At 43.0% G+C, this 13193-nt stretch overlaps 2 protein-coding genes across 2 annotated transcripts in view; one reads left to right on the top strand and one right to left on the bottom strand.

Annotated features, from left to right (window-relative positions):
- The window catches only part of tbc1d23 (TBC1 domain family, member 23), a 51152-nt gene extending 48430 nt beyond the window's left edge, over positions 1–2722 (top strand). Inside the window, exon 19 of the mRNA XM_045696691.1 lies at positions 2316–2722. Within this exon, the coding sequence (XP_045552647.1) occupies positions 2316–2400 (85 nt within the window). The 3' untranslated portion in view covers positions 2401–2722. The remainder of the gene's footprint in view (positions 1–2315) is intronic.
- Positions 2723–2815: 93 nt separating this feature from the next.
- LOC106574106 (golgin subfamily A member 6-like protein 22) lies at positions 2816–3965 on the bottom strand. The gene is made up of 3 exons (XM_045697527.1): positions 3923–3965; positions 3424–3793; positions 2816–3351 (listed from the first exon to the last, which is right to left on the bottom strand). Exons 1-3 carry the CDS (start codon positions 3944–3946, stop codon positions 2816–2818), a joined length of 930 nt encoding a protein of 309 aa, XP_045553483.1. The 5' UTR covers positions 3947–3965.
- Between the last annotated feature and the right edge of the window lie 9228 nt (positions 3966–13193).

Below are 13193 nucleotides of genomic sequence, written 5' to 3'. Positions count from 1 at the left end.
CAGTCTCTGTGCTGTCAGTATAACAGTCTCTGTGCTGTCAGTATAACAGTCTCTGTGCTGTCAGTCTCTGTGCTGTCAGTCTCTGTGCTGTCAGTCTCTGCGCTGTCAGTCTGTGCTGTCAGTATAACAGTCTCTGTGCTGTCAGTATATCAGTCTCTGTGCTGTCAGTATATCAGTCTCTGTGCTGTCAGTATAACAGTCTCTGTGCTGTCAGTATATCAGCCTCTGTGCTGTCAGTATATCAGTCTCTGTGCTGTCAGTATAACAGTCTCTGTGCTGTCAGTATAACAGTCTCTGTGCTGTCAGTATAACAGTCTCTGTGCTGTCAGTATATCAGTCTCTGTGCTGTCAGTATATCAGTCTCTGTGCTGTCAGTATAACAGTCTCTGCGCTGTCAGTCTCTGCGCTGTCAGTCTCTGTGCTGTCATTATAACAGTCTCTGTGCTGTCAGTATAACAGTCTCTGCGCTGTCAGTATAACAGTCTCTGCGCTGTCAGTATAACAGTCTCTGCGCTGTCAGTATAACAGTCTCTGCGCTGTCAGTATAACAGTCTCTGCGCTGTCAGTATAACAGTCTCTGCGCTGTCAGTATAACAGTCTCTGCGCTGTCAGTATAACAGTCTCTGTGCTGTCAGTATATCAGTCTCTGTGCTGTCAGTATATCAGTCTCTGTGCTGTCAGTCTCTGTGCTGTCAGTCTGACAGTCTCTGTGCTGTCAGTCTGACAGTCTCTGTGCTGTCAGTCTGACAGTCTCTGTGCTGTCAGTCTGACAGTCTCTGTGCTGTCAGTATAACAGTCTCTGTGCTGTCAGTATAACAGTACCTGTGCTGTCAGTATATCAGTACCTGTGCTGTCAGTATATCAGTCTCTGTGCTGTCAGTCTCTGTGCTGTCAGTCTGACAGTCTCTGTGCTGTCAGTATAACAGTCTCTGTGCTGTCAGTATAACAGTCTCTGCTGTCAGTATATCAGTCTCTGTGCTGTCAGTATATCAGTCTCTGTGCTGTCAGTATATCAGTCTCTGTGCTGTCAGTATAACAGTCTCTGTGCTGACAGTATAACAGTCTCTGTGCTGACAGTATAACAGTCTCTGCGCTGACAGTATATCAGTCTCTGCGCTGTCAGTATATCAGTCTCTGCGCTGTCAGTATATCAGTCCCTGCGCTGTCAGTATATCAGTCCCTGTGCTGTCAGTATATCAGTCCCTGTGCTGTCAGTATATCAGTCTCTGCGCTGTCAGTATATCAGTCTCTGCGCTGTCAGTATATCAGTCTCTGCGCTGTCAGTATAACAGTCTCTGCGCTGTCAGTATAACAGTCTCTGCGCTGTCAGTATATCAGTCTCTGTGCTGTCAGTATATCAGTCTCTGTGCTGTCAGTCCCTGTGCTGTCAGTATAACAGTCCCTGTGCTGTCAGTATAATAGCCTCTGTGCTGTCAGTATAACAGTCTCTGTGCTGTCAGTATATCAGTCTCTGTGCTGTCAGTCTCTGTGCTGACAGTATATCAGTCTCTGTGCTGTCAGTATAACAGTCTCTGTGCTGTCAGTATATCAGTCTCTGTGCTGTCAGTATATCAGTCTCTGTGCTGTCAGTATATCAGTCTCTGTGCTGACAGTATATCAGTCTCTGCGCTGACAGTCTCTGTGCTGACAGTATATCAGTCTCTGTGCTGTCAGTATATCAGTCTCTGTGCTGTCAGTATATCAGTCTCTGTGCTGTCAGTATATCAGTCTCTGTGCTGTCAGTCCCTGTGCTGTCAGTATAACAGTCTCTGTGCTGTCAGTATATCAGTCTCTGTGCTGTCAGTCTCTGTGCTGACAGTATATCAGTCTCTGTGCTGACAGTATATCAGTCTCTGTGCTGTCAGTATAACAGTCTCTGTGCTGTCAGTATATCAGTCTCTGTGCTGTCAGTATATCAGTCTCTGTGCTGTCAGTCCCTGTGCTGTCAGTATAACAGTCTCTGTGCTGTCAGTATATCAGTCTCTGTGCTGTCAGTCCCTGTGCTGTCAGTATAACAGTCTCTGTGCTGTCAGTATAACAGTCTCTGTGCTGTCAGTATATCAGTCTCTGTGCTGTCAGTATATCAGTCTCTGTGCTGTCAGTCCCTGTGCTGTCAGTATAACAGTCCCTGTGCTGTCAGTATAACAGTCTCTGTGCTGTCAGTATATCAGTCTCTGTGCTGTCAGTATATCAGTCTCTGTGCTGTCAGTATATCAGTCCCTGTGCTGTCAGTATATCAGTCTCTGCGCTGACAGTCCCTGTGCTGTCAGTATATCAGTCTCTGTGCTGACAGTCCCTCTCCTCTCTTTCTGCAGGTATCTGATCCCCAACGCGGGCGACGCCACCAAGGCCATTAAACAGCAGATCATGAAGGTTCTGGATGCCCTGGAGAGTTCCTAGCGACAGACGGGAACGAGAACCTCCCCTCAGCTGGCCGGGAGGGGAGCCGCCTGTCAGCTGAGGGCAAGGGGGCTATCTCTCTCCGTTTCTCCCTGTCCTCCTCCTCTCCCCAGCCAGGCGAGGACCAGGACAGATCCTGTGTTGACTGACTGTTAACCACTTCCTGTCTGTTGGGCTGAGGGTGTCGTCTCTCTCTCCCTCCCTGGTTGCTGAGGACCTGAGAGAATGATTGACTGACTGGCTGAGTCCCAAACGGCACCCTATTCAATATATAGTCCTATCGGGCTCTGGTCAAAAGTAGCGCACTGTATAGGGAATAAGGCTCTGGTCTAAAGTAGTGCACTATATAGGGAATAGGGTCCCATCTGGGACGCATCCTGAGACTGATGCTCCCTATTTTACCACCCTGTTCTCCTCATCTTGACTGACATACATGGGTTACACCATCCATTATCCTGGTCTCCTCATCCATTATCCTGGTCTCCTCATCCATTATCCTGGTCTCCTCATCCATTATCCTGGTCTCTTCATCCATTATCCTGGTCTCCTCATCCATTATCCTGGTCTCCTCATCCATTATCCTGGTCTCCTCATCCATTATCCTGGTCTCCTCATCCATTATCCTGGTCTCCTCATCCTGTCTGACACCATCCATTATCCTGGTCTCCTCATCCTGTCTGACACCATCCATTATCCTGGTCTCCTCATCCATTATCCTGGTCTCTTCATCCATTATCCTGGTCTCCTCATCCATTATCCTGGTCTCCTCATCCATTATCCTGGTCTCCTCATCCATTATCCTGGTCTCCTCATCCATTATCCTGGTCTCCTCATCCATTATCCTGGTCTCTTCATCCATTATCCTGGTCTCCTCATCCATTATCCTGGTCTCTTCATCCATTATCCTGGTCTCCTCATCCTGTCTGACACCATCCATTATCCTGGTCTCCTCATCCATTATCCTGGTCTCCTCATCCTGTCTGACACCATCCATTATCCTGGTCTCCTCATCCTGTCTGACACCATCCATTATCCTGGTCTCTTCATCCATTATCCTGGTCTCCTCATCCATTATCCTGGTCTCCTCATCCATTATCCTGGTCTCCTCATCCATTATCCTGGTCTCCTCATCCTGTCTGACACCATCCATTATCCTGGTCTCCTCATCCTGTCTGACACCATCCATTATCCTGGTCTCCTCATCCATTATCCTGGTCTCTTCATCCATTATCCTGGTCTCCTCATCCATTATCCTGGTCTCCTCATCCATTATCCTGGTCTCCTCATCCATTATCCTGGTCTCCTCATCCATTATCCTGGTCTCTTCATCCATTATCCTGGTCTCCTCATCCATTATCCTGGTCTCTTCATCCATTATCCTGGTCTCCTCATCCTGTCTGACACCATCCATTATCCTGGTCTCCTCATCCATTATCCTGGTCTCCTCATCCTGTCTGACACCATCCATTATCCTGGTCTCCTCATCCTGTCTGACACCATCCATTATCCTGGTCTCTTCATCCATTATCCTGGTCTCTTCATCCATTATCCTGGTCTCCTCATCCTGTCTGATGTACAGGGCATTCGGAAATTATTCAGACCCCTTGACTTTTTCCACATTTTAAGTTACAGAATTACTCTAAAATGGATTCGTTTTTTCCCCTCATCAACCTGCACATAATACCACATAATAACAAAGCAAAAACAGGTTTTTAGAAATGTTAGCACATTTATAAAAAAACTGAAATCACATTTACATTAGTTTTCAGATCCTTTACTCAGTACTTTATTGAAGCACCTTTGGCAGCGATTACAGCCTCGAGTCTTCTTGGGTATGACACTACAAGCTTGGCACGCCTGTATTTGGGGAGTTTCTCCCATTCTTCTCTGCAGATCCTATCAAGCTCTGTCAAGTTGGATGGGGAGCGTCGCTACACAGCTATTGTCATGTCTCTCCAGAGATGTTTGATCGGGTTCATGTCCTTGCTTTGGATGGGAAAGTCATGGACATTCAGAGATTTGTACCAAAGCCACTCCTGTGTTGTCTTGGTTGTGTGCTTAGGGTCGTTGTCCTGTTGGAAGGTGACGCTTGTCCTGTTGGAAGGTTTCCTCCAGATGTGACGCTTGGCATTCAGGACAAAGAGTTCAATCTTGGCTTCATCAGACCAGAGAATCTTGTTTGTCATGGTCTGAGAGTCTTTAGGTTCCTTTTGGCAAACTCCAAGTTGGCTGTCATGTGCCTTTTACTGAGGAGTGGCTTCCATCTGGCCACTCTACCATAAAGGCCTAATTGGTAGAATGCTGAAGAGATTGTTTTCCTCCTGGAAGGTTCTCCCATCTCCACAGAAGAACTCAGGAGCTCTTGGGTTCTTGGACACCTCCCTGACCAAGGCCTTTCTCCTCCGATTGCTCAGTTTGGCCGGGAGGCCAGCTGTAGGTAAAGTCTCGGTGGTTCCAAACTTCTTCCATTTCAGAATGATGGAGGCCACTGTGTTCTTGGGGACCTTTAACGCTCCAGAAATATTTTGGTACCCTTCCCCAGATCTGTGCCTCGACACAATCCTGTCTCAGAGCTCTACGGACAATTCCTTTGACCTCATGGCTTGGTTTTTGCTCTGACATGCACTGTCAACTGTGGGACCTTATATAGACAGGTGTGTGCCTTTCCAAATCATGTCTAATCAATTGAATTTACCACAGGTGGACTCCAATCAAGTTGTAGAAACATCTCAAGGATGATCAATGGAAACAGGATGCACCTGAGCTCAGTTTTGAGTCTCATAGCAAAGGGTCTGAATACTTATGTAAATAAGGTATTTCTGTGTGTTATTTTGAAATCATTTGCAACAATTCTAAAAACCTGTTTTAGTTTTGTCAATCTGGGGTATTGTGTGTAGATTGAGGAAGAAAATGTATTTAATAAAACATTTTGAATAAGGCTTTAACGTAACAAAATGTAGAGAAAGTCAAGGGGTGTGAATTATTTCCGAATGCACTGTATATGGGTTATGTTGGATTCATTTTTATTTGTTTTGAAAAGATACATGATTTGCTTTTTGGAGTTTTTGAGTCTTTTTACTTTCGGTTTTGTACACCAGCTTCAAACAGCTGAACATGTAATATTTTTGGTTATGGAAAATATATATTTCACAGCTGTTTAGATGGTACAATGATTCTCTGCACAATTACTGCTTGTTTTGTCACAAAACTGAAATTAGACAAACTATTAGCGTTTTAGGGACCAGGAAATGGCGCAGCAATACACAAGGCAATATAATGAGCGGTTTACTGGCTGTGGAGACGGCTCCATCCAAGTCAGACAGCACAAGCCATTTCAGTGTTGTTTATATATAACACATATATATACTATACAAGTATTGTTGTTCAGAGTAAGAGCCCTCAAGTCTTAAATGAGCCCATTCATTGGCCAGGGACCAGTGGCATTTAGTCAAATGATGTCATTCATTAACCCTTAATTTAAGCAATGATCATTCAACTTTTTTTTTCATATTATTATTTTTTTTAAACAAAGTCATATACTGCAATCACAAATGTACATCCTCTCTATATGACAGAGTGGACGCTATACATACAGGTACAGTCACCAACACTATATATAACTTTCCTCTAGTTACACTATATATATACAAAAGTATGTGGACATTCTTCTAATTAGTGGATTCGCCTATTTCAGCCACACCCAGTGGTGACCGGTGTATAAAATCGAGCACACAGCCATGTAATCTCCATAGACAAACATTGGCAGTAGAACGGCCTTAACTGAAGAGCTCAGTGACTTTCAACGTGGCACAGTCATAGGATGCCAACTTTCCATCAAGTAGCGTGTAAAAAATAGTCTCTCCTTGGTTGCAACACTCACTACCGAGTTCCAAACTGCCTCTGGAAGCAACGCCAGCACAAGAACAGTTAGTCGGGAGCTTCATGAAATGGGTTTCCATGGCTGAGCAGCAGCACACAAGCCTAAGATCACCATGTGCTATGCCAAGCGTCGGCTGGGGTGGTGTAAAGCTCACCGCCATTGGACTCTGGAGCAGTGGAAACACGTTCTCTGGAGTGATGAATCATGCTTCACCATCTGGCAGTCCAACGGACTAATCTGGGTTTGGTGGAAGCCAGGAGAACGCGACCTGCCCCAATGCATAGTGCCAACTGTAAAGTTTGGTGGAGTAGGAATAATGGTCTGGGGCTGTTTTTCATGGTTCGGGCCCCTTAGTTCCAGTGAGGGAAAATCGTAACGATACAGCATACAATGACGTTCTAGACGATGCTGTGCTTCCAACTTTGTGGCATCAGTTTGGGGAAGGCCCTTTCCTGTTTCAGCATGACAATTCCCCCGTGCATAAAGCCAGGTCCATATAGAAATGGTTTGTTGAGATTGGTGTGGAAGAACTTGACTGGCCTGCACAGAGCCTTGACCTCAACCCCTTCGGGATGAATTGGAACACCAACTGCGAGCCAGGCCTTATCGCCCAACATCTGTGCCCGACCTCACTAATACTCTTGTGGCTGAATGGAAGCAAGTTCCCGCAGCAATGTTCCAACATCTAGTGGAAAGCCTTCCCAGAAGAGTGGAGGCTGTTATAGCAGCAATGTTCCAACATCTAGTGGAAAGCCTTCCCAGAAGAGTGGAGGCTGTTATAGCAGTAAAGGGAGGACTAACTCCATATTAAATGCCCATGACTTTGGAATGGGATGTTCAACGAGCAGGTGTCCACATACTATTGGCCATGTCGTGTATCTACCTGGTAGCCCCTTTTTACTGAATGATCTTCTCTGATGTCATCTGACAACTGTTTGTAGATACTTTGTCTTTGAGAAAGTTGTATTTTTTCAGCACACAGCCTTAAATAGTAAATAGGATGTTTATCAATATTTAATGTATACTGAACAAAAATATTATTGCAACATGCAACAATTTCAACGATTTTACTGAGTTACAGTTCATATAAGGAAATCAGTCAATTTAAATAAATAAATTAGGCCCTAATCTATGGGTTTCACATGACTGGGCAGGGGCGTTGGCATGGGTGGGCCTGGGAGGGCCCAGGCAATTAGAATGAGTTTTTCCCCACTCAAGGGTATTATTACAGACATAAATACTCCTCAGTTTCATCAGCTGTTGGGTGGCTGGTCTCAGACGATCCCGCAGGTGAAGAGGCCGGATGTGGAGGTCCTGGGCTGGCGTGGTTACGCGTGGTCTGCGGTTGTTGGACATACTGCCAAATTCTCTAAAACGACGTTGGAGGTGGCTTATGGTAGAGAAATTAACATTAAATTATCTGGCAACAGCTCTGGTGGACATTCCTGCAGTCAGCATGCCAGTTTCACGCTCCCTCAACTTGAGACATCTGTGGCATTGTGTCATGTGACAAAACTGCACATTTTATAGTGGCCTTTTATTGTCCCCAGCACAAGGTGCACCTGTGTAATGATCATGCTGTTTTATCAGCTTCTTGCCACACCTATCAGGTGGATGGATTATCTTGGCAAAGGAGAAATGCTCACTAACAGGCATGTCAACAAATTTGTGCGTATGGAACATTTCTGGGATCTTTTTATTTCAGCTCATTAAACATGGGACCAACACTTTACATGTTGCATTTATATTTGTGTTCAGTATATAAACGTACTCCTCCATATCAATGGGTTCCCGGTCACAGATTAAACCTAATCTGGAATAAAAGCATATTTCAATTTAGATTCTCCATTGAAATAGATTCTCCATTGTGAGTGATTTGTAGTTCTGGACTAGGCTTTATTTATGTCTGAACCTGCTCATGTTATATCCAGAAGGTTAGAACAGAGTGATGTTTAACCTGTTGAAAGATTTATTAATCTGTTTCAGACCAGCCTCCACTAAGGGTCTCCTGTTTCTTTTATAAATGTTTTACAGTTTAGTAAAGTGTTTCTGAAAGACACTGTCTGTCCTCTGCTTTAATGTTCATCCTGTCCAACACTAGACTCATCTCTTGTGTAAGGGAAGCTATATAATATGCATTAGTGAGGGGGTGGATTCACTAGGAACCAAAAGAAGCAAACGTCACAAAACGGTGAGGGACTTACCTGAATTGTCGAATAAGAAACTTGTTTTTGTTGCAAAAATGTTTTCCATTGCAAAACGTTTTGCTACGGTGTGTACGAATGAATACACCCCTGGTTTGGTCCATAATTCTAGCAGGTTTTCTGAGATGGGATATTTTCAGGATTTGAATTTTCAGGATCATTAACATCAGTAACATTAAAATTTGAAACTGAACTAACACTGGATAAGTGGTCATTCTTCATTTAGCTTTACTCCATACATCGTTTTTATCTTCTGCAAAATGTAGTGGTGTTTATAATAAATCTGCATCCCGAATGACACTCTGTTACCATTTATAATGCACTACTTTTGAACAGGGACCATCACCGACATTGTTTTGATACATTATCATATAATCCTCATACGTTATGGGTGAAGCAGGTAGGTTAAGGTTGGATGCTACAGGAAGGTTGCAGCAAAGATTTTCAATTGGCCTTTACCAAAATAGTCTTGCTTTTTAAAAATCCTTGTACATTTTCTTCTGTTAATTAATTGCACCTTACTACAGGTATACTGTTTTGTTTTTTTGTAACCATTTGTTTTAATAAATTTGTAAAATGAAGTGAACTTCAACTGTGATTTTCATTGCCAAATATTATAATCTAGATTATACAATCAGTTACTGTTCTCACAAATGTTGGGAGGAGGAATAAAAACACGAAATGTATGTAAATCTAAAATATGTATTTTAAAGCCTGGTGCTTAGGGAACTACAACTCCCAAGAATCCACGGTGACCCTGAGAACACGTCCATGGTGGATTTCAAATTAAAATACGACTGAAACCCTTTACAGCTAGTTATACTGATATAATTACTTGTAAATGAAACAAAATGTTTTACATGCCAGCCCAACCGTCCTGTAGATGGCGTGATTGTCATTACGTCCAACTGGAATGTATTTAGCCAGCTATACACACCTGTACCGTCTCGAACATAAATGTCCTCCATTCAAAGGAAATGTGTCTTCCGCATTTAACCCAACCCCTCTGAATCAGAGAGGTGCAGGGGCTGCCTTAATCGACATCCACAGCGCCCGGGGAACAGCGGGTTAACTGCCTTGTTCAGGGGGCAGAACGACACATTTTCACCTTGTCAGCTCGGGGATTCGATCCTGCAACTTTTCGGTTACTAGTCCAACGCTCTAACCACTAGACTACCTGCCGCCCCAAGCTGCAAGGACGTTGATTACTTCCTCCTTAACTAGGTTTTATGCCGCTAAAAAGTACTGTCTTAATAAAACAAACTTTTCCACCACTACGCTAGAGTGGCTAATGCTACTTCCTGATGTTGCACCCGGCGTTCAGACGGCGTTCACCCGGCGTTCAGACGGGGCAAAAAACACACTGCTGCAACCTGATTGTCTGAACAGTATATTTTTATTAACCTATTCATGTCCATAAGGGTCTTTCTATAGATTTTTAAGGTTCGTATGAATGTCCTGCTTAATGTTTCTGTCATCATCACAAATCAACTGCATTATACTTCAAGCGCACTTCAAACGGCACCCGAGTGGCGCGGCTATACACCTGGGGTTCGATCCCAGGCTGTGTCACAACCGTCCGGGAGTCCCATAGGGCAGCGCACAATTGGTCGTCCGGGTTAGAGGAGGTTTTGGCCGGTGGGGTTTTCCTTGGCTCATCGTGCTCCAGGGACTCCTTGTGGCTGCCGGGCAACTTGCAGGCGGACTTCGGTCATCAGTTGAACGGGTCAGTTGAATCAGTCCTCCAACACATTGGTGCAGCTGGCTTCGGGGTTAAGAGAGCGGGTCATGTTTTGGAGGAAATATGACTCGACCTTCGCCTTTCCCGAACCCGTTGGGGGAGATGCAGCGATGAGACAAGATCGTAATCACGAAATTGGGGAGAAAAAGGGGGTAAAAAAAAAACTAACTTCAACCAGTGAAAGGGGTCTTTGGCTAGCTTTTGCTACAGCCTATATCAATGAGCGTTAGCATTCTAGCTAACAACTGCTGCGTCCAAAATAGTTATTTTGCAAATATTACAACCAAATATAATCTTAGTGGCTGTTCAAGCAAGAATCAAAACATTGTAAACGAAACCCAAAAAAATTATTTTGATATATTGCATCCAATCGAGTGCGTTCGGAAAGTATTCAGACCCCTTGACTTTTTACATTTTGTTACGTTTACAGCCTTATTCTAAAATAGATTAAATTGTTTTTTTTTCCCTTCATCAGTCTACACACAACACCCAATGATGACAAAGCAAAACAGGTTTTTAGAAACTGTAGCAAATTTATACAAATGTCATATTTCAGTTTATTTTTTATAAATTCGCCAAAATTTCTAAAACCTGTTTTTGCTTAGTCATTATAGGGTATTGTGTGTAGATTGATGAGGAGAAAAAACGAATTAATCTATTTTAGGATTAGGCTGTAACGTAACAAAATGTGGAAAAAGTCAAGGTGTCTGAATACTTTCTGAATGCCCTGTATGGCGGATACAACCATCCCAGCTCTGCAGATTTTGCTACGAAGAGACAGAATTATTAGAGGGGGGAAGATAATAAAGTAAAATATATTTTAAAGAGAAGTATGTATGTAATAATGTATACATTATTATATATTTACAAAAAAAATATATGGGGGATTGGAAATGATGCAGACAATTACATTGATGGAAGCTACAATCTATCTGCAATATTAAAGCTGATCTACCCACAAAAAAATAAATATATATATATTATATTTAGTTTATAAGTAATAAAAACGTAAATCTAGCCTATATTGAATGGGAGCAGATGATGGTGGCGTATACTGGAAAAGGGTCTATAAACTACGAGCACCAGTGAGGATTTCCTACACTGGACAACATGTTACATCTGTTGCCAAAAATGTTTCATGTCATTTCATGTGTTGTGTCATAAAACATGACTTTTCTGTCCTTGCGTTTATGGCAGTGCCAGTTGTCATTCAAATCAAATCAAATTGTATTAGTCACATGCGCCGAATACAGGTGAATACAGTGAAATGCTTACTGCAGTTTAAAAAAAAAAAATACAGATAAGAATAAGAGATACAAGTAACAAGTAATTAAAGACCAGCAGTAAAAATAACAATATATACAGGGGGGTGCCGGTACAGAGTCAATGTGAGGAGGCACCGGTTAGTTGAGGTAATATGTACATGTAGGTAGAGTTATTAAAGTGACTTCCGCAGAGAGTGGAAGTGGTGTGGGGGGGGGGGGGCAATGCAAAAGTCTGGGTAGCCATTTGACTAGATGTTCAGGAGTCTTATGTCTTGGGGGTATAAGCTGTTTAGAAGCCTCTTGGTCCTAGACTTGGCGCTCCGGTCCTGCTTGCCATGCGGTAGCAGAGAGAACAGTCTATGAATAGGGTGGCTGGAGTCTTTGACAATTTTTAGGGCCTTCCTCTGACACCGCCTGGTATAGAGGTCCTGGATGGCAGGAAGCTTGACCCCAGTGATGTACTGGCCTGTCCGCACTACCCTCTGTAGCGCCTTGTGTTAACTAATCCAAGTTCATCATTTTAAAAGGCTAATTGATCATTAGAAAACCCTTTTGGAACTATGTTAGCACAGCTGGAAACTGTTTTCCTGATTAAAGAAGCAATAAAACTGGCCTTCTTTAGACTAGTTGAGTATCAGGATCATCAGCATTTGTGGGTTCGATTACAGGCTCAAAATGGCCAGAAACAAAGACCTTTCTTCTGAAACTCGTCAGCAGCAGTAGTATCAGTAGTAGTAGTAGTAGTAGTAGTAGTAGCAGTAGGAGTAGCAGCAGTAGGAGTAGTAGTAGTAGTAGCAGCAGTAGTAGCAGTAATAGTTGTAGTAGTAGTATCAGCAGTAGTATTAACATTAGCAGTAGTAATACTAGTAGCAGTAGTATTAGTTGTAACAGTAGTAATATTATTATTATTAGTAGTAGTAGTAGTAGTAGTAGTAGTAGTAGTAGTAGTAGTAGTAGTAGCAGCAGCAGTATTATTATTATTAGTAGTAGCAGCAGCATTATTATTATTAGTAGTAGTAGTAGTAGTGTGGCATATGAAGAAGCTGATTAAACAGCATGATCACAGGTGCACCTTGTGCTGGGGAGAGAAAAAAGGCCACTCTAAAACGTGCAGTTTTGTCACACAACACAATGCCACAGATGTCTGAAGTTTTGAGGGAGCAGTGCAACCGTAGACCCCATGTAACAACGCCAGCCCAGGACCTCCACATCCGGCTTCTTCACCTGCTGGATCGTCTGAAACCAGCCACCTGGACAGCTGATAAAACTCAGGAGTATTTATGTCTGTAATAAGCATTTTTTTTGTGGGGAAAAACCCATTGTGATTGGCTGGATGCGCCCATGCCCAGTCATTTGAAATCCATAGATTAGGGCCTAATTAATTTATTTCAATTTACTGATTTGCTTATATGAACTGTAACTCAGTAAAATCGTTGAAATTGTTGCATGTTGCGTTTATATTTTTGGTTCAGTATATACAGTATCTAATCTCTTGAATTAAGTTTCACCCCTGCATTTGTTTTTCCTATTCAACATTTGCAACCACTATAACCAGCATGTTGTTGAAATGTCTATGTTTAAGAAATGAAGGTTAGGGTTAATGTTAGGATTAGGTTTCACAGGAGACTTTAAGAAGAGAGAAATGGTAGAAAGAGGCGGGGTTTATGACTTAGTGGCTGTGGTAACTAGTGACAACCGTTCCA

The sequence above is a fragment of the Salmo salar genome, chromosome ssa16 (assembly GCF_905237065.1).
Source record: "Salmo salar chromosome ssa16, Ssal_v3.1, whole genome shotgun sequence".
Classification (NCBI taxonomy): Eukaryota; Metazoa; Chordata; class Actinopteri; order Salmoniformes; family Salmonidae; genus Salmo; species Salmo salar.
This window is presented reverse-complemented; position numbering and strand designations above follow the sequence as displayed.

Bases quoted from the DNA above. Each gene is read 5' to 3' on its own strand.
- LOC106574106 (XM_045697527.1), bottom strand. From the start codon at position 3,946: ATGGATGAAGAGACCAGGATAATG. The intron at 3,794-3,922 runs GATGAAGAGACC...GGTGTCAGACAG, and splicing joins ATGAAGAGACCAGGATAATG to GATGAGGAGACCAGGATAAT. The intron at 3,352-3,423 runs GTGTCAGACAGG...GGATAATGGATG, and splicing joins AGAGACCAGGATAATGGATG to AGGAGACCAGGATAATGGAT.